Source organism: Tinamus guttatus, unplaced genomic scaffold (genome assembly GCF_059628265.1).
Source record: "Tinamus guttatus ecotype Peru unplaced genomic scaffold, ASM5962826v1 Tinamus_guttatus_pri_ptg000089l, whole genome shotgun sequence".
NCBI classification, from domain to species: Eukaryota; Metazoa; Chordata; class Aves; order Tinamiformes; family Tinamidae; genus Tinamus; species Tinamus guttatus.
In genome coordinates this window covers 2,312,093-2,338,302 of record NW_028288623.1, presented here as the reverse complement: position 1 = coordinate 2,338,302, position 26,210 = coordinate 2,312,093, and the positions used below count along the sequence as shown (strand labels likewise).

General features: G+C 50.6%; 1 protein-coding gene across 3 annotated transcripts in view; it reads left to right on the top strand.

The window, feature by feature from the left end:
• The first annotated feature begins 2,526 nt into the window (after nt 1–2,526).
• The window catches only part of MAPKBP1 (mitogen-activated protein kinase binding protein 1), an 84,947-nt gene continuing 61,263 nt past the window's right edge, over nt 2,527–26,210 (top strand). For all 3 annotated transcript variants that reach the window (XM_088520474.1, XM_088520475.1, XM_088520473.1), the window contains exons 1-2: nt 2,527–2,657; nt 25,328–25,419. In XM_088520474.1, coding sequence (XP_088376600.1) covers nt 2,541–2,657; nt 25,328–25,419 — 209 coding nt within the window. In that variant the 5' untranslated portion in view covers nt 2,527–2,540. The remainder of the gene's footprint in view (nt 2,658–25,327; nt 25,420–26,210) is intronic.

Genomic DNA, 26,210 nt, shown 5'->3' with positions numbered 1-26,210 from the left:
TTGCGGGATGGCTATGAGCGGCACCGCGCGGCCCTGCTTCGCCCGGGCTCGGGCTCCAGCAGCCGAGGAGCCAGGGCGCAGGCTCCGCGCCGACCTATCGCTCCTTCCGTACGGCGCGGGAATCGGAAAGCCGGGCCCTTCCGATGATGGAGTGGGTGCGAAACCAGACCTGCGCTGCAGTGCCTGGGGGAGGCTGGTCGTTCCTGCTGCTTCTCCTTTAGTATTAACAAGATCGAAGTAGAAATTAGCAAGTATTTGTCTGTACAGTAATAAAACTGTGGAAGATTTCTTTCAAAATCATTGGCAAGTTTCTTCTCTTTCAGATGGACTGATGAAACTGTATGAAATTTCATGGTCTTTTATATAATAATTGGAAAAGCTGCATATTTTAGTCGATACCAGGAATGTCAGGCCCCTCTGCCAGCTGCTTTTCACCGAACTTAAAAGCCCCTGATGGGCCAGAGGACGTCCGTCCCTTCAGCCAGCTCACAGCCAGGGAAGAAACCAGATCACAAATCCCATTATGCCGTGATCAGCTTTCAAAGGGAAGGACAACGCTAACCATGGGTAAACAGATCCTCCCAACCTCGGCTGTCCCTTGTTTTCAAAGACATCCCTCAATGTTTGCACACTTCTCCCGAGTGTGATGACTCTGATCTTTTAGTGTCAAACAGCAGAAGTTCACGTCCCACCAAACAGGACATTTTTCCCCCATGGGGTGTCATGTTCCCAGCCCTGCATCAGCTGGCACCTGAATATGACTCCATGTCCAATGCCATTTACTAGGATTTATCCCAGTCTGGATAAAACTAAGTACACATGTAGATTTTCATAGTGGAAGGATTTTATCTTTTATATGCAGCTCTGATTTTAGCCTTTGTGAACCTCTCCTCTTCCTTTGCAACAGGGTGCTGCTGTTTAGCCATCTGAAGAGGCATGGGAAGCAGGAAGGGACACATTCACACTCACATCTCATTCATGAATCCTCTTTTTTATGCATCCCCCTGCTCGCATACCACATCTGGGGCTGGAAGCTAAGGTATTCATATTCCTACCTCCCACAGACTTCAATTATGTTTTATTTTAAGAAGCACTGCCAAGCCATGCAATTTTATTGTCAGTCTCTCAGAGTTTGGAGCATTTCTCCAGGCCTTGGTTCCTGGAACATTGCGACTTCTTGATGCATGGCCGCAAGGGCAGGTTCCTGCACCTCCCGCGCGTATCCGAACCGAGATCTTCATGAAACCCTGAACTTATCTCCCACCGGTCCCCGTGGCATCACCGGAGCTTGCGGCACCTGGAGATGGGCAAGTCCTGCTCCCCCGCACGGCCCCGGCACTGCGAGCACCCTGCCCTGGGCTGCGTGCGGGGGCACGGAGGGGGCCGCCGGCCCGTGCCCGTTTGCTGGGGGATCCTGGCGGGCAACGCGGGGCCATGAGCGGGGGCCGGTGACCCCGGGGGCGGCCGAGGGCGCCGAGGGCCCGCGGCGCCTTCCCGCCGCTAGGGGCGCGCGCCGCCCGCGCTGCCTCCCCCGCGCCGCCGCGTGAGCCGCGCGGGCCGCCGTAGCCCGGCCGGGCGGCCAGCGGGCCCAGGGCGGCCGGACGCGGGGGCGGCGGCGCCGAGCGGGGCCGGGCGCTGCCCGCGGGGCTCCCGGGGCCGGGCGGGCCGCGCGCCGACACCGGGCGCTGCGCAACGGCCGCCGCGCAACGGCCGCCGGCGCCGCGCGAGGCAGCGGCCGCCCCGCCCCGCCGGGGGCGGCCCGCTCCGCCCCGCCGCGCTCCGCCCCGCCGCGGAGGCCGCCTGCATGGGCAGCGCTGCGGGCTCGGCGCCCGCGGCCCCGCCGCAACGCGCCGCCGCGCAGGTAGGGCCGCCGCGCGGGGCCGGGAGCGCCGCTGGTCGGGCGGCTGCGCGGTTGGTCGGGGCGAGCTCGGCCCGCTGGGCTGCGGGGCTGCTGCCGCCCGCCCCCGCGGAGCCCCGTCCCCGAGCGCGGCTGAGCGCGGGGGCTCCGCGCTGCCCCGCGGCTCCCGCCGCCCCGGCGCAGCGCCCTGCGGCCCGGGCGCTGTGCTGCGAGGCTGCCCGCCTCCCTGTCCGGCATGAAAACCGGCGTGGGCGGAGAACACCGCAGTTGCAGAGCTGTAAATGCTTCTTAATTGGTACTAAAATAACGACTTTTTTTTTTTTTTTTTTTTGTGTGTGTGTGAAAGCTTGTGAGAATAAGCGGTGCTGCGCCGGTCCCTATCGCTAACCCCCGCGCTTGACATTCCTTGCGGAGAATGAGCCTGAAATCTACAGCCAATCTCCCATTGACCCACGGCTGTGTCTTTCAGTTTAGATTACTGCTGATTTGACCACCTGGAATCTGCCCAAGGAAACTCTGCCGGCCTCCGTGAGTAGCTTTGTGGTGCAGCCCGTGTGGAGGGAGGCCCCGCGAGGATTGCCAAGAGATGTGAACAAGCTCGAGTGAGGCTGAGTACGTTGGCACCTGGGCTCCTTCTTCAGGGACGGTTTGTGTCGCGCGTAAAACCTTTTTGGACCTGGAGATGGTGTCGGTTGAAGGGTCTACGATAACAAGTCGGATCAAAAACCTGCTTCGCTCCCCTTCCATCAAGCTGAGAAGAAGCAAGCCTGGGAACAAGCGTGAGGACATAGGCAACAAGGTGGGTGCTATGTGCTGCTGGCTTTAAGGTTATTGCCTAAGGTTTCATCAGGACTAAAAATACTGCTTTAGAGGACCTGGTTTACTGTCACGTCCTGCAGAGCAACTGATACTGTAGCCATAGCCTGTCTTTCAACTGGTATCTTAGCTGTGCTGCCAATTCCTGCTAAAGCCTAGGTCTCCTTTTCGAGAGGTGCTATGTTTGCTTGTGTTGTGTGTGACTGAAGCTACTTAGTGTCAAGTTATTACACAGGCAAGCTTTGGGGGAGAATAATGAACTGTTTCATCAGTTTTCCACCTTCTGGTGTATGCAGCTTTTCGGGTTGACTGGCAGCAGTAACATAATGCTGCCTCTTCCTCCATATTTCCAACCGCTGACCTGTGTTATGGGCAACTAACAGTGCACAAATGCCTGCTCTTCCACATAAACGGTCGCTGTCAGCCCTTACAAAGGAATATTCTGTGAGCCTACAGGGAAGGGTAGGATGATCTGAAGCATGGGAAGTGCAGACGTGTTTCTGCAGTGTCTGTTCAGATGGGGTCTGTGTTCCAGCATCCTGACTGAGCTCTTCTCAGTGTGCCTTCTATGGGTGCCTAAAGTACCGCTTCTCCTGGGATTATCTTGCCTGGGATATAATTGCTTCTACCTCTGTAATTCATCACCCTTGGTATCCCAGAGAATTCCTGGCAGTCAGTCATTCCCTGGGAATTGACTGATGTCATGAGGTGAGGAGGATGACTTAAGCTCCTCTGCGAGGAGAGCAGAAGCTGGCGACATGGCCTTGTGCTTGCAGCGGGAGCCTTTGACTCAGGGAGCTCCTTCTCTCTATCTCTGATTCACTTGTAAGCTTGGGCAGATCACTCAGCCTTTACATTTTTTCTATTTCTCCATAAATAGTAAGGTTAAGCCTTTCCCCTCATGAGGACTGACTAGTAAATGAGAAAATGCTTGTAATTCATGAATGCTAAATGCATTTGTTTGTCTAAAAACAGTAGTTTTTCTGCAGTGTAGCTGCTGGAGTGAAGACAGTGTGCTAAACTGCAGGGAAAATAAATGACGCTTTCTTTAAATGGTCTGTCCTTGGTGTGAAATTCTGCTCTCAAGGCTCTGGTTTAGGTGGGAGGTTCCCAGAGATAGCTGCTTAATACCAAGGAGCACAATTTTAATTTCTCTCTTCTCTCTTGCCAAGCAAGAGAAAAACCTGCTCAGCTTCCTCAGAGCGTGTAGAGGAGAGTTCTTAGTGCTTGTCTGTGACCTCAGTGTAAGCGTGTGCTGCCTTCAGTGTGACCTGCTTTGTGCTTCAGTGAAACGTGCTTTGTGTTTGTTACTGAGGAGTTTTTGATCGGTGTTGCAGAGAGACCTTTGTTAAAACAGCCAAAAGCTACCTGTGCCAAAGGGTAGAAGGGGTATTAAGTTCTGACTCTGGAAAGTGGAGCTGAGCGCTGCCCACTCCTCTTCAGACCTGAGATCTCCTGGTATAGCCCCCACACTCTGTGGTAACTGTTTCGATAATTTTTTTTTCCTCCTTATATGTGTCTTTTGGAAAAGCTCCACTGTATCCCCGTGGCATCTCCCAGTGTGCAGTCAGGGCTCTCTGGTCCCCTAGGGACATTGTTCATTCTACACAATCAAATTAGCATTTTTGTATCTTATTAGAAAGAGCAGTTAACTGGCAAGAGGCAAGGAAAGAGCAGTGTGATGTAGTAAGGCTGACTTTTAGGGTCCTTTCCCTGATAGCTTTTTTTTCTGAGGATGGTGCTGCTGGAAGCAATTTGCCCTCATGGGATCCCATGTGTTGGGTGCTAGGGGTGGTTTCCCAAAGCAGACTGCTCTCCGAGTCTTCCTTGACTGCTCACGCGCACTGTCCTACTGAAGCAGGCCCCAAGGCAAATAGGAGCAGCCCTCCTGCTACAGGTTCCGCAGCAGAACTTCCCTGCTTGATATCTGTGGAAATACTCCCTCTGCTATATGTGTGCTCCTCTACCTCCGAAGGTAAAGCAGTTCCATGCTTCTAAAATACCAGGAAACAGATCTTCTCTCTTTGCTAATTGATGTGAGTGTAAATCCCTGGGGACTGAAATGAAGCCTAATATACACGCGTCCTGAAGGATTTTTGCTGACCTGCTGTAGGTAAGAAGGGATTTTTCTGATCATCTTCAATGATGTCTCTTGGACTGCCTGAGAATTGCCGGCTCAGAGGTGTATGAGACTCTTGCCTCATTGATCAGGCAGCCTTGGAGGTATGGAAGGGCCCGCAGACTCTATATCCTTGGCCACTCTGCTGAATACTGCTTGGCTACCTTGGATGGAGCAGCCGTGTTGCTCTAGATACGAGCCTGAAAGGTGAGACCGTGTGCTGTATGTGCAGCTGTAGGTGAAGTGGGAGCCCTCTACACCTCTGCGGTTTGCAACGAGCAGCTCCGTTTAAGATGCACGAGAACCTGCGGTTTCACGGGCTGTGGCGTGTTTTCCTCTGCCAGTGGAAAGCATTCCTGCTTCTTCCTAAACATCCCTGGGGCCGTGAGAGCCCTGTGAGGCTGCCACAGCGGGCAGAGGCCGAGCCTGGGGCAGGCTGTCACGCTGTGGGGACTTCGTGAGGCAGCCCTGCGGTGCCGGGCTGCAGTGCGCAGCGGTGGGAGGCCGGCTCCGCTGGGGCCTGTTTGCGCTGTGCTCCGCGGTGTGGGGGAGTGTGGGCATGTGCAGGTGGTTTGCATGAGGGTGAGCAGGACTTGCACTGTGTTGCGTGGGAACCGTACAAGAGAAAACTTGTTTTGTGTCTCAATTTTTATTAGCCCTTATTCTTTGCCTATAACTAATGCATGATTCCACTCTGCTGCCCCAAGAAGATGTCTACAGGAGTAAGACTAAGAAACCAGTAACTAATTTTGGATATTAAAAAACATACATGGGAGAAAGAACAGGAGGTCTTTAAGCTAAGCTTATTGACAAATTGGAGGTAATGTTTGGTTTTGTTGCTGCTTTTTAAACAAAATTCAAATAAACTTTTGTTTTGTTAGAGTCTTGACTTTTGTTGTTGTTGGGTGACTAGCTCTGTGTTCAGGCTTTTCCCATGTTTTGTCTGATGTATTAATCCATCTTTTTCCTTTTTCCTTTTTTTTTTTTTTTTTTAAATTTAACCAATGCAGACCTAGAACACAGTGATTTAACTCCAGGCATGTTGATTTTGGGGATTGTAATATGTCAAAGTGGAGGCTGAAAGCTAAAATTTCCCCAGACAAGCTGGTTTCCCTGAGCTCGATTTCTAGATGATTACAGGGCCTGCCAGAAACGCAGCTGTGCACCTGGTCACTCCAGGCTCATGCTCCAAAGGGTTAAAAGCTGGGAACCAAATGAGCCTGCATTGATTGCCCTGTGCCAGGGGCAGTGGCAGGGCAGTGGGGAAAGTCATGGTTAGAAACATGTCACTTTACAGGGAGGCAGCTGGGGCAGCCCTGCTGCCGCCTGCTTGTGGGGCTGACCTGCAGGGTGGCTCCACAGAGCTGCCTGCCCTCAGAGTGATGGTACCTGAGCAGGATGGTTCCTACCGGGGTTGCTGGTGCTGCTCTAGCTCAGCCCCTGGGCCTGTTCAGGGGCTTTTTAAAAGAAGCAGCTGTGCCTGTGATGGGGGGAGGGCCATCAATCAAACCAGATTATGAATGTCAGTGTAGAAACAAATTGCTACAAAATTGTATGCAGGCTTTACCATACAAGCGTAAGCCAAAAAGTCAAAGAAAAACATTTGGAATTTGCTGCTTGTTTAGTTGATCTGCCTTTTTTTTTTTTCCCCTGAGCCAGAAATATTTCAAGTTGCCAGTTTAGTTCGGTGGTTTGACTAAAACCTGACATTCCCCAGCAGGAATGCATGTAGCACAGGGAGTCCTATGTTGCGGTCTCATCAAATGTCTTGCAAGTGGTGCAGCTGGGTGCTTGCTCCAGCTCCATGATGCTGGGCTGGGCTTGGGTGGCTTTGCAAAAGCTTCCTTGAGAGGAGCTGTTTGGAAAATGAGCTCTGACTAAACTGCTTCTAGAAGGACAAGGTTTCCTTGTGAGGAGCTATGTGTTCTCACCGCCAGCCTGTGGGTTCCCATCCGCCTGATGGCAGCTGCCCAGCTCTGGAGCAGAAACACGGATGTGCCCCTGTGTCCTGCCTGCAAGCACATGTGCACATAGGCACAGATTTGTGAGGGCAGATGATCTGTGGAAGCTCGAGACCCATCGTGCCTTCCCATGCCCTTGCATTCCCAACACGGTTCTTCAGCTCCTCGGTCCCACATCAGCATTAGCTGCAGGACTCGGCTAGGACTGTGAAATGGCCCAGGCATGGAGTATGTGGGCTAATGTTCTGGCTGCCTGCAGCACAGAGGCCTTTCTGTTTAAAAATACTGTAGCTTCCAACATGAACCAGTTTAAACTGCTCCTGGTCTGCACTGAACTAACTGAGAATTGTTGAACCTGAATGGGAATAGAGCCAAAAAATACATGAGTTTAATTCACTGTTATCAATGCTTCAAAAATCATCACCTCTTAATAAAATAGTTTAAGGTGCAGCTCAGGCTTGTTGCAGAGCAGGGTTTTTTCAAACCCTGCAGGGAAGCGTTGCAAGTCTGCTGTGGGGGGCAGCCTGGAAGTGTAGGTGATGCAGAGGGGATCCTGTGTGATGCTGACACAAGCTCTTTTGGCAGAATTTGGACAGGCCTTTCAGAAAATGGATATGTTTGGGAGCTGTTCTGCGTGATGTTGCCCCTCTCCGCTCCTCTAGAGTTTGAGCAGTGCTCGGCCTGCTGGCTGTGGGACCAGCACAGCCACAGCAGCCTGTGGCCTGGCTGAGAGGAGCCCCTAGTGCAGCCCCGGCCTGCCCTGCGTGCCCGTGCTGCTTTCAGGCTGCTGCCTGGGGACGTGGCCTGGCTGCAGGTGCTAGCCAGGCATCTCCTGCCCCTCCGTATCGCTGAGCCTCGGCACCGGTTGATTCAGCAGCTTAGGGCTGCTGGCCAGAGGCGCAAGGGATTTCATGTCTGTCTATGGCCAGGCTTATAACACTGCCTCCCAGTGCAGAGGACAAAGGCTGATCAGTGTTATTTCTGCTTCTCTGTGGATGGCGAGAACTGGATTTCAATGACATGTCTGTACCTGGGGATAGAGCCAGTGGAACAACTGAGCCTGGCATAGCTCTGGGGCTGGTCATTTCCTTCCAGGCTGCTCTGGTCTCTTCCACTTCATCCTTAAATAGGTGGTGCTCACAACTGAACCCTTGTTTCTTAACAGTTTCATGTACGTATTCCCCTCCCTCCATTCTTCCCTCTGTGCAAGTTATGTCTTGTCTTGAAATTCTGGGTCATTTGGGCTTGGTTGCCTGGCCTGAGTTGGAGGCCAATGTGGGCATTAGGTGGGACTTATAGTCACAAGGATTTATAGTCATCAAACTGAAGTCTTTCTGCTGGTGGACTGAGGTCCAGTTGCTTCTGGTTCCTGAAGCAGGGTGGATATAAAGGCTTGTTTGTTTTTATAGCCTGCAGTTGTGTCCATGAAGCATCATGACCTATGTTGCCAATCTTGAGACAAGACTTCAGGGACAATAAGATGGGTCAAGACCATTCCAAGGTGCTGCCAGGGATGACCCCTTTGCTGCCTGCTGGTCAGAGCTGTTCTTTGCCTGGTGCAGTGGGTGCTCGTGAGGAAACCAGCACCGGCCCTGCTTGGTGGCGGTGCCATCTGCTTCACGGGCTATGCACTTGGCACTAGGTGCCCTCCATCACCTGATGGGTTTCTGGAGGCCAGAACTGCTGAAATTGTGATTGAGGCCCAGGCCAGTTTTGGACTTTTGTTTATCAAGGGTCTGCAGATGCCTGTGGAGTGACTTGTGTTTTTGACTTGCTCTCCCCCCATATCTGGTGAAAAACAGAAGTGCTTTTCCTCTGTTTCCCAGTGAGAAGGTCAGGGCTGTGCTGGCCAGGCAAAGCGGAGCAGGCAGTTTTTTCTTCCTGTTGATCAAGACTTGAGGAGGAGTCGGCCGTTTGTCTCTGTGAGAATGAAGGCAAATACCCTGTGCTAGCTAGTGCTTGGCTTTTTAAAATACAGTTTGTTGTCTTCACGTTTGGGGCAGGGAGTGGCTCTTACATGGTGCTCAGACATGGTGCTTGGTAGAACGGAGCCCTGATATTAGTGCGGAGAGATCCTGGCTGAGCTCTGAATAATTAACTACCACCACGCTCAGTTTCAGCCGTTTCAGGCTTCTGTTTGTTGCCGCTCTCCCTACCTTTGTGCAACTGGAAGTTTCCGAGAGCTCCCGTACACGCACGGCAGAGCTGCAGCGCCTTTTCCACTCTGGACTGCGTTTCCAGGTGTGGGCTCTTCCCTGCTCCTGAAACCCTGCGGGCTCTGCTGAGGTGACTACAGCAATTCAGAAACCTCCCAATATTTCCTGTCGCTGTGGTGCTACTTACTCGTGCCCTGAGCATCTGTATCTTGTGCAAGGAAAACCTAAGTGAGGCCTGGGGCTGCTGTAACCAGCAGTGGAGCTGAGCCGTGTGATCCGTCTTCAAAAGCATTAGTGCAAAGGTGCATTGCTCTTAGTGTTTGTAGATGCAGTGCTTCCTACCTGTGCTTCAATGAGCTATGGACTGGCATATGATAAGAGTTCACCCATCCCAAAGGAGCTTTAGGCTGAAAAGAGGAGGGTGTTTTTCTTATATGGACTATAGCTCCAAAGTGCCCCAGGAAATCGGAGGCAGAACTAGAAACTGAATCTGAATCTTCCAAGGCATAGTCTTAGGCATAGCTGTGCGGCCAAGCCCAGCAGATTGCGAGGGATGTTCTTCACTTCTCCCACCTGAGAGCTGCATCTTCATTTAGGATTGTTGTTGTTGTGAACGCAGACTTGGCTCTGTTGTCACTAGTAATTGCAGTAGCTCTGATGGTGATGACTTTCCAGCAGGCTCAGGCAGATTAGGCACCATATGAATTAGAGCTGTGGAAAGCCCAGTAAGCCTTGTAATTTCCTAATGTCCCAGGAGAGCAGCGAACTGTTATTAGTTACTGTGAGGAAACTCTGATTGCAAGTAGTGCTACAGAAAAGTCTATGAATTGCCGGTATATTTAGTGTTTCGAAGCCAGTAACAGTAAAAGCCAGTTCTACTTGTTCTCCCAAATACAGTATTAAAATTCACAGTTGGTCAAGAAGGCCAATATGACAGCTAATGAACAGCTAATGTTGTATTTCTTACCTGAATTTGAAAAATGAAATTTCTCATTACTGGTGCAAATCTTACAGTGTGTTTTTTATTTTTTTTTAATTTTTGTATCTCTTAAGTATTTTGCATAATTATGTTGAAACGTCCCCAATCATGGAGCCAGAAAGACTTTCCTCTGGAAGAGAGAAGACTGTGGTGAGACGTATGGGTTGTACCATGTTGGAGAGTCAGGCATTGACAAATGCCTAGAGCAGCTGGTGTTTCAAGTGGCAGTGCTGAAGTGCTGCCTTTCTAAGTCTCCTGTGCTCTGCAGCTCTAGCCCCTGAGCCCTTCAAAAGCTTTGAACTTGGTGACTCACCTTTCAGTAGAGCATAAGGGGCGCTTGTGTCTGAAGCCGTGCTTGCACTAGGGATGCTTTATTTAGCACAGGAAAAAAAAAAAAAAAAGGCTACAGTGATCAAAATGGCACCGTTGCTCAGCCTGAGGCTATTCTCCCAAGAAGCTCGAGCTGGCAGGCTCTGCTGGGGTTGCAGAAACAAGAGTGAGGGTGAAAGGAGTGTGTCTGACCTGCGCTGTGTTTGCTGACTGGTTTTTGTGCTCAGTGTCAGGTTTACTCAGCCCTTGGCTGTGCTCCGTTTCTGCAGCCTTTGTGTCCTGGACCAGGAGGGGGCAGGGAACGTGTTGGGATGTTCCTAGTATGGGCACAAGTGTGAGAGGTTGCTGGCCAAGGCCTTGCCTGTACAGGGGAAAAATTGCAAGTTGAGCTTCTATGACAAACTGTCCTAATGTTGACGCAGCGTCAGAAGAGTCTGCTGAATGATCCTGTCCCTCAAAGAACCTGGCTGTGCCAGGAAGGGACTCACTCCTGCCGACTGAGCTGCATGAGTGCTGCTGTCTTGGCCACAGCGGCCTTGTCACAGGTGAGAGCGATGGCTTTCCCACTCCTAACCAGCGTGTCTGCGCTGCGGAGACGTGGAACGGTAGGTGAACCTCGTGAACAGAGGTGTATTTTGAAACACGATTAATGGCTGTGGATCCACTGTCTCTGCCTCTTTCCCCCTCCACGTGCAGCAGGTGGATACTTACCCCCTTAGCATAGCACAGCGCAGCGCCTGGGCTCAGAGCAGCTGCATAAGCTCCTCGTGCCTGGCTCACGGCCCAGCTCTGGGCTCCCTGCAGTGGTCCCAAGAGCCAGGCTGTCATCGGAGTGTCGTCCTCTTGAACAGCTGAGCCCAAAGGTGCGGTTGATGGGGGACAGGAATGGAGAAGTTTGGGGTTTGCCTCATCCCGGCCCTCGTGTTGGCTCATGGCTTCGCTGGGGCTGCCAGGGGGGTGTGACCCCGTGGCCTCCTTGTGAGCCTGGGCTGGGGCGCGGGGACAAGGTGACGTGCAGTGCTGCTACTCAAGTGTCTTGGTGGGTCCTTCTGTGGGTGTGCGCTGTGCACTGTGCGTGCTTCTGAAGTCCCGAGCTGCCTTGGAGCCGGGAGGGGGGGCTGCCCCTACTCCTGGTGCTGGCGGGAGGGTCTCCCTCCTGGTGACCTGTGCTCTGCCCCACATCCCGTCCCGTTAACCCTCGCGCCGCCTTCCGGGCCCTTTGCTCCCCGGACACGAGGCTCTAACTGCCGAGGGCGGGGAGCAACAGGTAGGGCCGAGTGAAGGGCTTAGAAGCCAAATCCATTACAAAACATCAGAGTGGGCGACTTCCCCGGCTGCGAGGGGCCGTCGCCCCTGGGAGGCAGGAGAAGGGCTGCCTGCAGCATGGGGACATCCCTGTGGAAGAGAGATGTGCCTGGGGCCCGGCCTCCCGCTCCCCAGCGCGTTCCAGTGTAGATACCTTTGCTCAGAGCCCTGGAAAGGAAAGCCCTGCAGGCGGCTGCCAAGCAGGACGCAGCGTCATGGAGGACGTTTAACTGCCGGGGCCTGGTTGGGTGATGCGATAAGTGTTTCTATTTTTCTGCGGGTGTGTTTAATAACTTAATAGGAAGAACATACTCTGTTCTAGCTGAGTGTGTGTTACTTTTCTTAGTGTGCTTGTTAGTACAGTAAATTACAGCCTTCCGCCCTGCCAGCTTACAGTGTGACCCTGGTGTTGTGTAACATCTGTAACTGCACCAGCCTCTGTGCTGCTTTCTTACTGCGATGATGACCCTGGAGGGCTTAAGCCAGAGCTGGATGGCAGTGGAGCAAGTCTGGCACCGTTCTGGCAAGTACTTAAGCATGAACTTAATTTCATGTGAGGTAGTATCAGCATGAGTAGCTCATTTCGCTCAGCGACTGTACAGATAACTGCCTCTGTGGTCACTTGCAGGATCAGCCTATGTAGGATTCATTTCAAGCACATAACTTTGTGTGTGTGTGTGTCTATCGTCTCTATTTTTATATTGTACATTACATATATACACAAATTACATATATAAAAACACCTACACACACATGTATTTCTATATGTAAAAATAACACTTCCTCTTCCTTCCCCAGCTGGAGTCCTGCTGGCACTGACCTGACATGTTTGGGAAGGGCAATTTCATCCCTGGAGTAATAAACAGGTTTGTGGCAAGGATAGAGATAGGTTATCTGCACCCCTGCATGAGAGAGGTGCTCCACCCCCTGGGGAGGCCCTACATGTCGATCCTTGGCTTTTCCGCATCACATAAAGATGGAGTGTCTTTTTAGATACTTCTAAAGGGTTGATTATGCTTTGATCCTCATTAGTCTAATACAAGAGGATTCATGGGAGAGGAAAAAAAATTCCCAACACCTTATTTTTTTTCCGTGAAGTACTTGCTGTCACAGGGAAAACATGGTGTAAAAGTTGTTTCGCTATATGCTGGGAAGACTGGCAGACAGTCTTTGCCACATGAAAGAGGGATGGCCGTGTCCTGGTGAAAGCCGCGCTCGGTGCCACCTGCGGAGTGTGCCTGGTAGATGAACTGTCCTCTCTCAGAAGCGAGAGTCCAGGAGACATTGTGTCCCTTGTGGGCTGCTGCCCGGCACGTGGCTGTGCTGGGCTGCGTTGGGTCGTGGTAGGATCCAGCACTGGGATTTGCATCCTGCTGGTGTGCGGTGGGCATGTCCCTCAGCAACACGTCTTTGGGATCTCTGTGCCCAGCTCCAGGTGAGGTGGATCTGAGATGCGGGTCAGTGGCCCCACACTTGGCTGCTTGTTGCTTTTCAGCACATGGGCCTATGGGTGATGTAGCAACATCAGCCTCATCAAAGCTGATGTTTTTGTACGACCAGGATTTGCAGAGAGCTGTGCAGAGCTGGCTATCTTCTATCTGTCTGGCTTTTAAGTTCATAAGGTTCCTTTAAATTGCAAGTGGCTACTGGCAGGCACTCTGTATTGCATGCCTGCCCTTATGCTGTCACGCACTCTGGCCACATCTACTTGGCAGTTGGACATTGTATTTTGATATGACAAGAACTGGCTGTTAATTTACAGCTATAAATCTGTTGGGGCCAAAGTGAAAGTCTGTCAGTACTGTGCAGGTGACAAGTGCCTTGCTTATTTTTTTGGTGCCTGAATTTTTCTACTTTAGTTTTATTTTGCTAACACAGCTTGTATTTCTGCAAGGGTAGAATCTGTGGTAGTCAGAATGGAACAGCAGAGTAATAGCATTTATGGGACATTCTTTCCAACTGCTATGGTCTAAACATATGTACACCAGCATTGAGTTACTTCTGCCTGGAAATAAGCCATAGAGCTATATATATAATATACATTTGAACTGTTGCAGTAGTGTTGTTGGTATAAATAGGAGGAAGAGGTAGCACCAGGGCTTCCCTTCCTTACAGCTGGCTCAAGAGGACTTCCCTGTGCTCCAGCTTCAGTGGCAAAAAAAAAAAAAAAAAAAAAAAAAGATGGGGAAAGTGCCTGAAGGCAACACAATAAAATGTCATGCGAATGGACTTCAAGGAGGAGGATAGAGTCAGGGACTTGAGTCTGGAGCATTTCTTCTGGTCTTTTCTCCCTGTGCTGGAAGCTTTGTCAAAAGTCTTTCAGGGCTTGTTCTGTAGTGACCTGATCCCCTAGGGCCTTGGGGTTTCTTCTGCAAAGTATCTTGGGTCCTGATGACTCCAAAACTACTGCTGAATTTTCTTGAATCCTTTGAGAGATGTTTCCCTGCTCTGGCTCATTAGAGAAATAGTGCGGGTCCAGGGAAAGCTTCTGTTTGCCTTGGTCATGGTGCTGTGACCCGGAGGAGGCAGTATTTTGAAGAGACCGTGTTGTGTGCTGGTGCATCGTAGAGCTCCCTGCCCAGTCAGCTTGGCTGCTGCAGCAGATTGTGCCAATTTCTGTGGTCTTGTCTGTCATGGATAGATTTTTATCTCACCAAGCAAAACGTGGGAAGTGACCTCTATAAAGATAGCAGAAAGTGCCAATAAGCCCTGAATGGCCAGTTTTAGTCTTTGCTTCTGACTGGTGCTAATTCCCTCTTTAAACTGGACGAGCTTGCTCATCTCTGGATAATTTGTAAATGGATACTCCCAGGATGTGAGTGCGTGTAACTGCCTTATTGCAGGTATGAAACAGGTGAAGGTTTCAGCATATATGAAGGACGGGGTTTGCAAGTATAAGTAATGTCTTTTCTTAAACTAACTGATGGAGTAGAAGGAAAGAAGCAAGATTGCTGACATACGGGTACACTTTCAGAGTTCAGTGGTCTGTGAACAATTCTTCCTGAATAATGCGTTCTGCAGTGTTGCAATATTAAAAAGAAAAATCAGAACCGTTGGTCGCATTCCTGTAGCTCTACCAGACCATCAGCTATGCTTCATCCAGCACCTCTTCTCCGGCCGGTGACGGGAATTCCCACCTGGCTTCGCACAGGGATGCGCGGCCGCTGTGGAGCAGTGCGAGCAAAGCTTGTGTGTGGCTGCTGCGTGCACCGCAGCAAGGAGCGGAGCCGCCTTGTAGGCAACTTCTTACTGCAGAACATGGAAAAAAAATGCAATTTGAGTAGGGTTTGCATAGGTGGCATGGCTCAGTGCTAAGGGCGGGCGGTAAGTGGGGATGGCCCAGCTCCTAGCATTGCTTTGCTGCCCGGTCTTACTGCTTGTCCTGCAAGTGTGTGCTGCTTCTCATTTTCCTATATGTAAGCTGAAAAATCATGCCTAGGGCCAGTAGCTCAGGTATTTCTGAACTACCTCTTCTTCAAAATTGTTTCTGAGAAAGACAGGTTCTGATAAGTGAATGTATCCAAAACCATCAACTGGAAAACCATTAGTTAGAAATATTGCTTTATTAATTCTTTGCTAAGAGCAGAGTTAAAATCTTTGCTGAGAACTAAACATAAAAATAGAAATACCTTGTGAAGTGTAAAAAAAAACAAACAAAAAACAACTGTGTGTGTTGTCTGCACTTTTGGGGCTTCCTGAAGTCCTAAAATAGGGCTGAAAAGATGTCATAGTAGTTGTGATACTTTTTTTTTTTCTTTAACTGTGGCAGAGGCTACGTGGTAACAAAAACAAAGGAGTCTTTAAGCCTGTGAATAAAAATTGCTTCCTGTGTGTGTCGTTTAACTGATAATTCTACCAGTTCTCCATGCTCCTGAGCCTCAGTAGGGCCAAGGATACCTACTTTTCCAGTGTCATTTCCGTTGTTTCAAGGCTTTCAGTCACTTTGGTGGCAGCCACCTCAGTTTTCCTTTTTTTAAGTCACCTCAAACTCTTAAAATGAGTCATCTTGTGTAGGCTGTGGTGCCTTGCAGATTTTCTTTTATTCAGGAAAAGAAAAGATGCCTGGGAAAAAAATCCCGGGAAGAATTGATTTAAGGCAAACTATGAGGAAAAGGCCAAGTGGAATAAGTAAATGATTTAATGGGTTTGTTCGACATTGCTTGTGGATATCTCCCTAATCTTTTCTCTGCGGTTTATTGCCTGGTGGTATTTTCCTCTGTGCGCACGTGTGTCTGTGAGAACGGGAGAGTCCCCGGGCGTTTCTTGCTGCCGAGCTGGGACGCGATGTCGCTGCTGAGGTGCTTCCCAGCTGCACCCCAGAGGGAACACATTCCTGAGGCGACGATGGACGTGGGGGCTTGTGCTGCTCTTGAAGCTCGTTGAACCTTTGGCCTATGTTCATTGGCATCTTTCCTCCTGGAGGTTGCCGTCTCCTTTCTGGCTGACAAAAGAAATCTCTTGGGTGCTGAGTGTGTATGGTGATCGACAGATGTGAGGAGCTCTTTAATTCTTGGATGCATAAAGGGCAGATGATGATAAAGGCTCTTCTGTAAGGAGCTTATTGCTCAGGGCGGAGGGCAGGCTACGCAGGAGGGGATTGGGAGAGCTTGGCGGGCCGGGCTGCGCGGAGGTGGCGGGGGGGCCTAGGCGGCTCCTTCTGCGTATCCTGCTTGATTTTTATTTGTTAATATTTTTTGACCACAGCCATAGCCTTTTACCTCTGTGTTTCTGAGTTTTGCCATGCAGTCCCCTCTATCTGTTGAGATCACCAGTTGTATGCGAGAGCATGTTGCTGCTTGCTGTGTGCACAGGAGAGGAGGCCTTCGTGCTCCTCAGGACTTCCTGGAATTACTGTGGGACAAATAATAAATACTGACCATCCCGGCAGCCTTTCTGGAAGGGCTGGACCGCTAATCTCTTTGCCCCCTTCTGTAGGGGTGACGTCTGTGTGGTAAATGCTGTGTACTCTGTCCTTGATCTTGCATTTATTCCAACTTGAGCATCTTTAAGCTGCTGATTAATTGCTTTTTACATAATTTAAATCAGCTTACAGCAAAACCATTTTCTGCTCCCCCAAGGAAGGGGATACTTGCTTCTCCCCATAGAATCCCAGCAGATTCTGCCAGGATCCCAGTTTGGAGAGGTGCATGCGTGGAGGACGAGACTGGAGTTTTTGGGGCTTGTGAGAGATGAACCCTCTGACCACCCACAGAGGGAGCAGGTATCTCCACTGCCCAAGGCATTTGGCTTTTACGTACAAACAATCTGTTAAAATCTTTGCCAGGGGCTTAAATACGATACTTGGAGCCATCCCCTTCTTCGACAGACCCGTGAGGTTGCGTTGGGGGTGGAGGAGGGATAGAGACAAGACCTACAGGGGCAACTTAGCACATGGCATGTGGTAACTTTTAGATACAACTGCAGTATAAAATGATGATGAATAAAAACAAATTGATTTGGCATAGGGTGTTAATACATGAGTAAGGAAATTGCAGATGATTTGCACTTGTCTTCTCAGCCAAGTACTTATTAAAACCCCTTTCTTCACCCTTTTCTTCACCCTGTGTAGAGCTGGTTTCTGTGTTCCTGCTTTGTTGTTTGTTCTCAAGGTGCCCCCTCGAGTCCCTCCAGAGAGTGCCTTGGACAGGTAATACTTCTGTCTGTGCCGAAAATAAACCACCAGAACTGGGGAAGGCATCCTTGTCTTTCTTCTGTAAAAGGCTGAGATGCAACTCCTCTGGTTTCCCTCTGCAGGGTTAACTAGGGAAGGCTCTCTGAGCCCTCTGTTGCAGCGTATCTTCCCTGTGTCCATGTTTAGTTTGAATGTATGGGTTGTTTATAGAGTTCAGTGTGAGGTGATTTAGGATGGAGCCGCTCACCCTGGTGGTATCAGTAGTGGTAACACTGCACTGAGGCCTGTGTGTTTAATCTCTCGGGAGTCAGGAGTTATGCAAAGTTGCCACAGTTTCCTTGGAGCGGGTGCCGTGACTTTAGCTCTTGGCGTTTGAGTTTAGGAGTGGGTCCAGCTCGGGGCTCGGGCTTTGGCAGGGCCGTGCTGGGAGGGACGAATCCTGCCAGCGCCTGCCTGTGTCCCTCTTTGGCTCTCTTCCCTCGTCGTGTCTCGCTTCTCCGGAGTGCTAAGGCCCATGCAAAACGGAGGGGGAAAATGAGCCTGGAGAGAGCTTTCCTATCTGGGAAGCGATGATTAACGGTGATAAACAGTGACCCTCGCGCTTAGAGAACCGTTTGTTCCTGCTCGTTTTCAAACCTTATATGAGTAACTGAAACGCTGCCCCAGGGAATTGTATTTACTTTTTTTTTTTTTTTTTTTCCCTCCAACTTCTTCCTCTCACCAAAGCATATTCCTTGCCTCTCTTCAGGCCCTGCGCGGGCGTTTGCAGGAGGCCGACACGCAGCAGCGTGAGCTGCCCACTGCCAGAAAGCCAGAAGTTGCTTCCTTTGATCTCCATTGCCGGGACAGATTGATGGGGCAGCATTGCAAGCCCTTACTTGTACCTAATCCTCTTATGGATAATTCTGGGTGCTGGGGGGAAGGTTCAATGGGTTCCTCTGGAGCAAGAATCGCAGGACAAATGTCTATGTGGGAGGGCAAAGGCATCCCTTACCTAAAGTCTGATATCCAGCGTGCTGTCTTTTTTTTTTTTTTTTTTTTTTTTAAAGTAAAGGCGTGTGCGCAAATTGGAGAAATCTGTTCCTTGTAAAGAAGTGATGCTGCACAAGTCTTGGTCCCAAGAACTCCAGGAATGGCTTCTTTGAAGCCTGCCCACACAGGATGCATCTTTTCCCTGTTGTTTCCCATAGGGTTTGCCTGCCTGTGGAGCTGGTCTGATTGACTCCATGTGCAGATGCTCAGTCTGGAATAAATCAGGCTTGACTCTTTATGTGCCAGCAAACCTGTAGCCTGTTTGATGTTACTTAATGTTTTTTTTTTCTCCCCTCTGTCTCCCTTCTTGATACCTCTGAAGGCCCTGGGATCCCCAGAAATTGCGAGTTAGGGGCTGCAGGGTGAGGGTGGCAGCTGAGTGGGGACTGGAGGAGAGGCTGCTGCTGGTGGTGTCTCCAGCCAGGGTTGATAAGGTTACATGAGCCTTTCCTCATCCCTGCAGGATTGTGGAAGAAATAGGACCTTGATGTGGGCATGGGGGTGGGGAAGGGAAGATTGCAGGACTGGGCTGGTGTTAAGCGGAGAAACAGAAGGTAATGATTTAATGGTAGCTAGCTCACACTGCAAAAGCTGGTAGAAAATTAACCCCCTCTATATCCCCTTCTGCAGGGCACAGAACAACTGCCGATGCACGTTGCTGTCTGTTTCGAGCTCGCTCCTTGTGGTCTCTGGTGAAGGTGCTGTTAATAGTCATCCACCCACTCCCCAGGGCTGCAAGTGTGTTTATGGCCTTCGTGGGCCTGCCCCACTCCAGGTGCATGGAAAAAGGAAGAGTGCAGATTCAGCACGTAGCCCCAGACAGCTGGGGAGCTGGGTCAGGAATTTGGGCCCGACAGCTGGAGCTGGCCTGGGAGCAGCAGCGCAGGGGGAGGCCGGGAGGGGAGCGCGGGGAGGCGGCACGTGCGGAGAAGCGGCCTGCGGAGCCCCAGCTTCCTCGTGTGCCCCTTCTCCCACCTGCCTGTGTTCCGTGCCCTGGATGGTTTCTGGTGAGCGTGCGCGCACACCCCCACACAGCCTTGCAGCTCGTGCTGAAGCTTCCCTGGCGTTTCCATGAGGATCCGCCCCGTCCTGCCTTGGTGTTTCTGCAGGGCGCAGGGCCTGACGCCTCACCCAGCTGATTCCCAGCCTTGAGGCAAGTCAGTACCTACCCTCGCCGCCCCCGTGCCGAGGTGTCAGTCATCACTTAGGTTGCACAAGATCTTTGTGGTTATTCTGCTATCAAGCTCGCCTGAAAATGGCAGTTGCTTGTTGTGGAAGATGTTCTGGTTACTTTTTTTTCTGAACTGAGGGCTTGCTCTGTTGGTCAGACATTGCTCTGAATCCTTTCACCCTTTGTGTGCTTCTCCAATCCGTGTGATAGATTGCATGAAAGCGTCTTGGGCTTGGAGTTGCTCCTAGAGGGTCAGTTAGGCAATTTCTGTGAGCTGCAGCAGCTATGGTGACCGGGCCTTGTTGCAGGGTCTGCGAAGGCAGAGATGCCCCGAACTGGTTGTGTGCTGGAGCGTGTTCCTGCGCAGGTGGAAAGCCTTCGGTCTCCAGGCTTGTCCAGACTGTTGCTAGTGCTGGATGCCAAGGGACAGAAAAGTCAGGCTGGATATGAGGAAGAAGACAGAAAAGAAAAACTTCATTTATTTTATTTTTTTAAGAATGTGTGCATATTCTGTATGTGGAGACAGACCAAAAGGAGGGGAGGCTTTGGGTAAGTGAGGGACAGAAACCAACTGTGGAGCTGAGTGGTTTTGCTGTTTGAGCGCTCTGTAAGCGCAGCGTTGCCTGCAGTTAATTCCATCCACACGTCTTCAGGCTCTTCTCCCCTCCCTGACCAAAACCAAAACCCTCAACGTCCAAAAAAACAAACAGGCAGCATAACCTGGGCCAAAGCCAGACCTTTGCATGTGAAGCTCAAGTGCCTAGTGAGTATTTCACAGCTGTGTTACAAACCCCCCGAAATAAAGGCTGTGCAGGGAAAGGCTGACAGTGTCTGAAGCAGAGCAGGGCGCTGTAATTAGCGCTCTGCACTTCGCGTGCCAAGCGAAGCCCGGCGAAGCTAAATATGTGAAGCGAAACTTGGAGCCTTTGTTTTTTTGCAGCAGTAACAGGAGATCAGACAGCGTGTTCAGACAGTAGATTAGAGGCCGCAAGGTATGTGCTGGTCCCTGGGGGTTAAACGTGCTTTTTCTGCAGCGGGGCTCCCAGCGGCAGGAGAGATGTACAAGCAGGGCCAGCTGTGAAATTTGGCACTTTGTATCAGATTTCACTTATGTAAGAAATAGCTGTCTAATTCTTAAATGCTGACACTGACAATGTACAGCTACAGAGCGTGCTCGTGCGCTGCGCCTCTGAGTACGTGGCTCGGGCTTCACTGCGTTGGAGCACACAGAGTAGCGCTGCACATCCTGGGAGCGGCATATGGGGAAACCGGCATGGAAATGGCATTGCTCTTGTGAACCCTGGGCTGGGTTTTGGAGCTGTGTGTCAGTGTATGGCCAGCACTGGAGCATATTGGGGTCTCAGGTCTAGCCCTAAAAGCACTTTTTTCTGAGGCAGAAGCACAGATGGTTACATAGCTGTGCCTCAGACAAGATGGTAGCTGTTGGTTTGACTACTGTGGTGGGCTCGGGAGGCCTTTCCACAGGGTTTCTTATGCCTGTGGGATTTCTGTAGCTGTTGCTTTCTCAGGAACGTGTGTCCCTGCACATACCTTGTTCATGTGCCCACATGCAGGCAGCAGGCGGGTGAGGCCAGGCACGTTATACAGTGGATGATAGACACACACTGATAGATATCTCGTCTTTCCTTACTGACTTGATGGTGTCAGTTAATTAAATGGATTCAGATGGTAACCATGTTATACTCTGGCCCATGAGAGGGCTTTTAAAATACCTCTTGTTTCCACATGGGCATTGACTGGAGTAGCCCTTCTGGAGTGGGGGCAGAGCTGCAGTACTACAAGGCCTCCTTCTGAGGATGCTGCTGTTCATAAATAAATGCTCACATAGCAAGAGCAAAAAGCAAAGCAAATGCTAACAAAACATGGAAAGGGAAGGGAGGGAGTTGAAATCAACCTGATGATTCAAGAACAGGATTTCTTCTTCTGCAGGAGAGCAGGGAGAGTACAACCGGGGATCAATTTCGAAGCACAAAGCAGCCAGAGCTGTTAACCATGACTTTGTTGAGTGGGGTGAGCTTTGGCCTCCTGTCTGTGGATGATCAAAAAGGTGGATAAGTGTAAGGAATTAATAGGAAAAAGAATGGAGAGCAAAGTAGAAAACAATATTGTTTTGCTGTATATGTAATTGTGACACCCAGATCTTGAAAGCAATATGTAGCCCTGGTATTTCTTCTTGTTCCTCTCAAAAAGGATAGAGCAGACACAGAAAGAGGTTCACCAAATGGCATCAAGGCTGATGCAAGATAAGAAATACTGATACTGTCCTTCCTGACTGTTCCTCTCCACTTAGGACTGTGGATGGAAACAAGATCCTGAGCTAGATCGTGGTACCTGCTCCAGGTTGGCTGGTCTCACGGAGCCCGGAGTGGCCGTGGCTGCTCGCTGCGGCCTGTTTGCCTTGGTGCAGCCTCGTGCCTCTTGCTGCCGGTGTTTGGACATTCACACTGGCAGCCCTGAGCACTGCTGTCGCTTGGCTCTCCTGGGAGGTGGTTGTGCGCACCAGAGTTCACGTATCCCTTCGGGTGCTTTGGTACTGCATTTCTGTGCTTAAATCGGTTGTATTTGTAGAGGATGTTGAGCTTTGGGGCTGAGAAGAGAACACGGGTAGAGTTGGAGGGATTTGGGGGCCCTCCTGCTCGTTTCTAAAGAAGCGCTGCCTATACGTACAAGACCCTGGTGATGCCCCGTCCCTGTTGTGCGGCTCCCCAATGCAGACAGGTCCAAGGGATGTGAATGAGGGGCAAGAGGAGAGTGTTTGCAGGCAGGTGAAGAGCAGGATGAGGGCATTGAGATGATCCCTAGAAGATTTCTGTGTTTCCTTTTCTTAGCATGTGGAAACAATTGCTTGTGGTTCATCTTTCAGCCGTCCCTAAATAGCAGAGAACTTGAACAAGCAAAAAGCTGCCCCTGGGAGCTGGGAGCAGCTGGTCACACGTCTTGCTGCTTGAAATGGCACACGGAGTTGGCAGGGGGCTCTTCAGGGCGGCCTTTCGGCAAGGATTAGCTGTTCTCGGGCGGCAGGGCAGAGGGCCCGCGCGGCGCGCAGGTGCGGGCCGCGGCAGTGCCGGGAGGGCAGCGCGGCGCCCACCGGCCGCGCAGGCCCGAGGGGCCGCCTGGCGCGCGCCCGGAGCCAGGGAGGCTGCAGAGCTGCCCTTGGGAACTAAGGGGCCTTTTTCCAGAAAGTTAATTATTGTCTCTGGGCACAGGTGTCTGTTTTGGCAGCACTGCATCTAGCAATGCTGGCAGGATGACTCTGGTGCTTGCTGTCTTTTTCTAATGATCTCTGGAGGATACTGGTAGTATAGCAATAGGACATAAAGATGGGGTTACTCATTGTGTGCTGACCACCACAGGAAAGAGGTAGACCCTCTGCATTCTGGTATCAGCATGAATACAGTCTTTTGGCAGAGAGGTGGCTGGCAGTGCCCTCACCAGTGAGCTGGTGCTCCTGTTCAGTTTTCTTCCCTCTTAAAAGCTACTCAATGAGGGGACCTTTCCATAAGGCCAAGGAGAAGATGAGTTTAGGAGGCACAGCAGGACTGATCTAGTTGCCAGTGGAAGAGGCCATTTTTATTTTCCCTGGCTCCTTGCTTCCTGTGCCTTCCCTGGCTATTCCCCAGGCTTGTAAGCAGAAAACAAAAGTCACCAAATGGTTTTCTGCCTGCTTGGCTTTGTGAGGGGGGGGCAGCTGCCAGCACGATGCTGGTGTGCGGGAAGCAGAAGCAATATTCCCAGGATGGGAAGGAGCCGTCCCTTTGGGAGGAGGTGGCTGCTGGTCGCTGGCTGCACGCTGAGGGCCAGGGGGGATGTCCTTGCTGGGGGAATTCCCATCTGCTGCGCAAGCAGCTGGCTGAATTGCCACCAAGCACTCTCAGGTGCATGGCCACGGCCAGGCAGGGCCTTTCAGGACAGTTAGAGTTGCGGGCAGCCCGGGCTCAGGCCTGGGCTGGGCAGGCTGAGCACGGCGTCACTGAACGTGTTTGCTGCCAGGATCGAGTAATTGGTGTCTTATCTAGATGGGAGCACCTGAGTGGCACGTGTGTCTCCTGCTTTCTCCTGCACTGTGGGGAGCATCGTTTCTGTAGGACTTGAACCTCCCTTAGTTTGGTTTGGGAACTGTGTTCTGCAGTTTAAGCTCTGCAGTGCAAGCACTGGGTTCTCTTTTATCCATGTGTATGGGTATAAATGTGTTCTGAAACTTTGGATCAAACATGGAAAAGTAGATAGCCTCCTAGTCTCCCCTGTTACTGCCACTGTCTGCGTGTTGTGGCTGTTTGTTTTTAGGAATATTGAGTTGAAACAAAGCTATTTCCTTGCTTTGCTGGTAGATTTGTAGATGCATTTTAATAGCATGTTCTTACAGTAAAGGAAAATCCAGGGGAAGTTTTGTAAAACCCATGTTTCTGGAGAGGTACTCATTTTGCAAGGGAAGGGGACAATTTTGTGTTCTCTCTCATGGTCTCAAAACATCTGGTCACTTTACTGCAAGAGAAAAGAAGAATGGGGGCTGAGCTGCTCAGAGACTGGGGTGTAAAAGATTTTACTTTCCGTGCTGGTGATTTTAAGCCAGTCGGGGCTGGCAGTGGAAGCTCGGCTGGGTGCCCGGCCATGAGCTGGTGGCGCCCGAGCCCCGTTCTGCCCGTCGGGCTGCACCGGCTCTGTGCAGTGTCGCCTCTGTCGTCTTCTCTAGTAACCTGTGTGCTGAGCCCGGGGAGACCTCCTTTTTTTCACCCTATGGTTGGTTTCTTCAGGCCTGGCATAAACCGCGCAGTCCAGGTCACCATGTGCCATTTTGATATAAATATGAGATGTTGGTCTTCAGGGTAGCTATTAACAATAATAGTAATTACTACAATAGTAACTACTTGTGCCATGTCCATGTTGTCAGGCCTTAACTAAGTATAACTTAGATGATAATTAAACCCAGAAGATTGTGATCCAGTAAAATCCATGAATTTGGCAGGAACGCCAGTACTGAAGAGGAATGAATGTATAAAATATACAGTAAATAAAATCAAGCTGTGGAAAGAGTAAAGAGAATAAATTTGTGTCAGGCAGAACAACAACAGGGCTGAGAACAGAGTTTTTGGAGGTTGAGTCCTGCCATGTCATGGACTGGATTTGGTGCAGGGTAATTCCACAGCAACCTCTTGCTCTGGGGAAATTGCCGAATTCTCTTGCTTTATCTGCCTGACAGTGCTCCCCAAAATGTCCCCTTCTCTTGCCATCCCCGCGTCAGCTTTTCCCAGCTTCTTGCAGGCCTGGCTGTGAATTTCTTTATCTGCCAAACAGCATTTCACAACTGTGCTTATTTTCTTTCCTGGAATATGTGAGGTCCTTGCTCAGGGGGAGGAAGCAAGGATATTTTGGGTTCCCATCTCTTTAATGGGCCACTGGTATGTGGGCTTGTGAACCCAGTTAGGTGACTGCTTCCTGTCTTGGCATCCCTGGGGAGGGTTGCACTCATCTGCTGGATGTGGCTCCCAATTCAAGAACTCCAGAGGAAAAACTGGCTAGTCAGTTTCTAGGAGTGAGGGACAGAGACCAGACTGGACCATCTACCACAGGAGGGAAAAGGTAGAGAACAGGTCAACCTGGAAAAGACTTCCAGGGAAGCACTGTGGAGAAAATGATGTGCTGCTCTTGCCGGGAGAATGGGAATTGCAGGGCAGGGAACATATACCTCAGCTTCTCACTCGGTACTAGTTGTTCCCTGTGATGCTCTCCCTTTGCAGTGCTTGACAGTTCTCACAGATGAAGTAGTCAGGTGAGCGCTGCCTCTTTTGCTCTACCTCAGCAGGGTGGTAACAACGGTCAGCGTCGCTGGGGTTACTGGCTGCTTGTAGGTGATTTCTGAGACCTGGGTCTTCGTGGAGTCATCAGCATCTGTGTGTGGGCCCATCTGAATGGCGCTTGTCTCTCATGATACTTGCTGTTTTCTTTTTAGGTGACCTTGGAAAAAGTGTTGGGGATAACCGTGTCAGGAGGCAGAGGATTAGCCTGCGACCCCAGGACCGGCCTTGTTGCTTATCCAGCAGGGTAAGTCACTAATTGCAAAGCTTAAGATAAACCAAGACTGATGCATCAACATAAAGATTCAGAGTGTTTTCAATATGGCCTGTGATAGGGAGACTGTTAACCTTTCCTTAGTCCCTCAGCACGGGAGAACAATGAAGCTCAGTAATGTTAGCTTAATTGGCATGGAGGAGAGGTTGCCTTTTGCCTGTCAAGTTTTAATCAAATCCCTCTTAGCTCTCTCCTCTCTTGGTCTAAGCTAGGTGTTAAATACATTCTGGCCTTTTTAACGGGCTAATGACACTTACGGATTCTGTATTTTTTGCTGAAATAAGAGATGGGGTTGGTAAAGCTGGCTAGAATTTTTTTGCCTTTCCCTAGTTCTAAAAAAATAGGTAACATCAGCACTTTAATCTGAGATCTGTGAGTAGAAATGCACTTTGCATAGCAGCTACGAACAGATCATTATGATTGAAGTCTGTGCCAAAAAACAAACAGGGTAGAGATGCAGTCTCAGCTGGGTAAGATCCATCTGATCAAAGAAGCCTCAAGGTTGTGATCACTACAGGCTGCCTTGGCTGCTCTGTTGCCTTCTGCCCAGTTCATGCCCTGTTCTGTGAGGAACCCCAGGGAGCAAGGTTTTTGTGCTTCATTAGCACTCGTTTGCTATGGTGTGGAGCCATGCAGCCTTTGGAGCTGAGTCAACCCTAAAGGAAAAGAACTTTCATAGGGACCTCAGAGCACCCTGAAGGACAACGCTGCTGAGCAGACCTCAGTGTGTCTGCCTTCTTACAGGGTTTCTGCAGTGTGCTGGG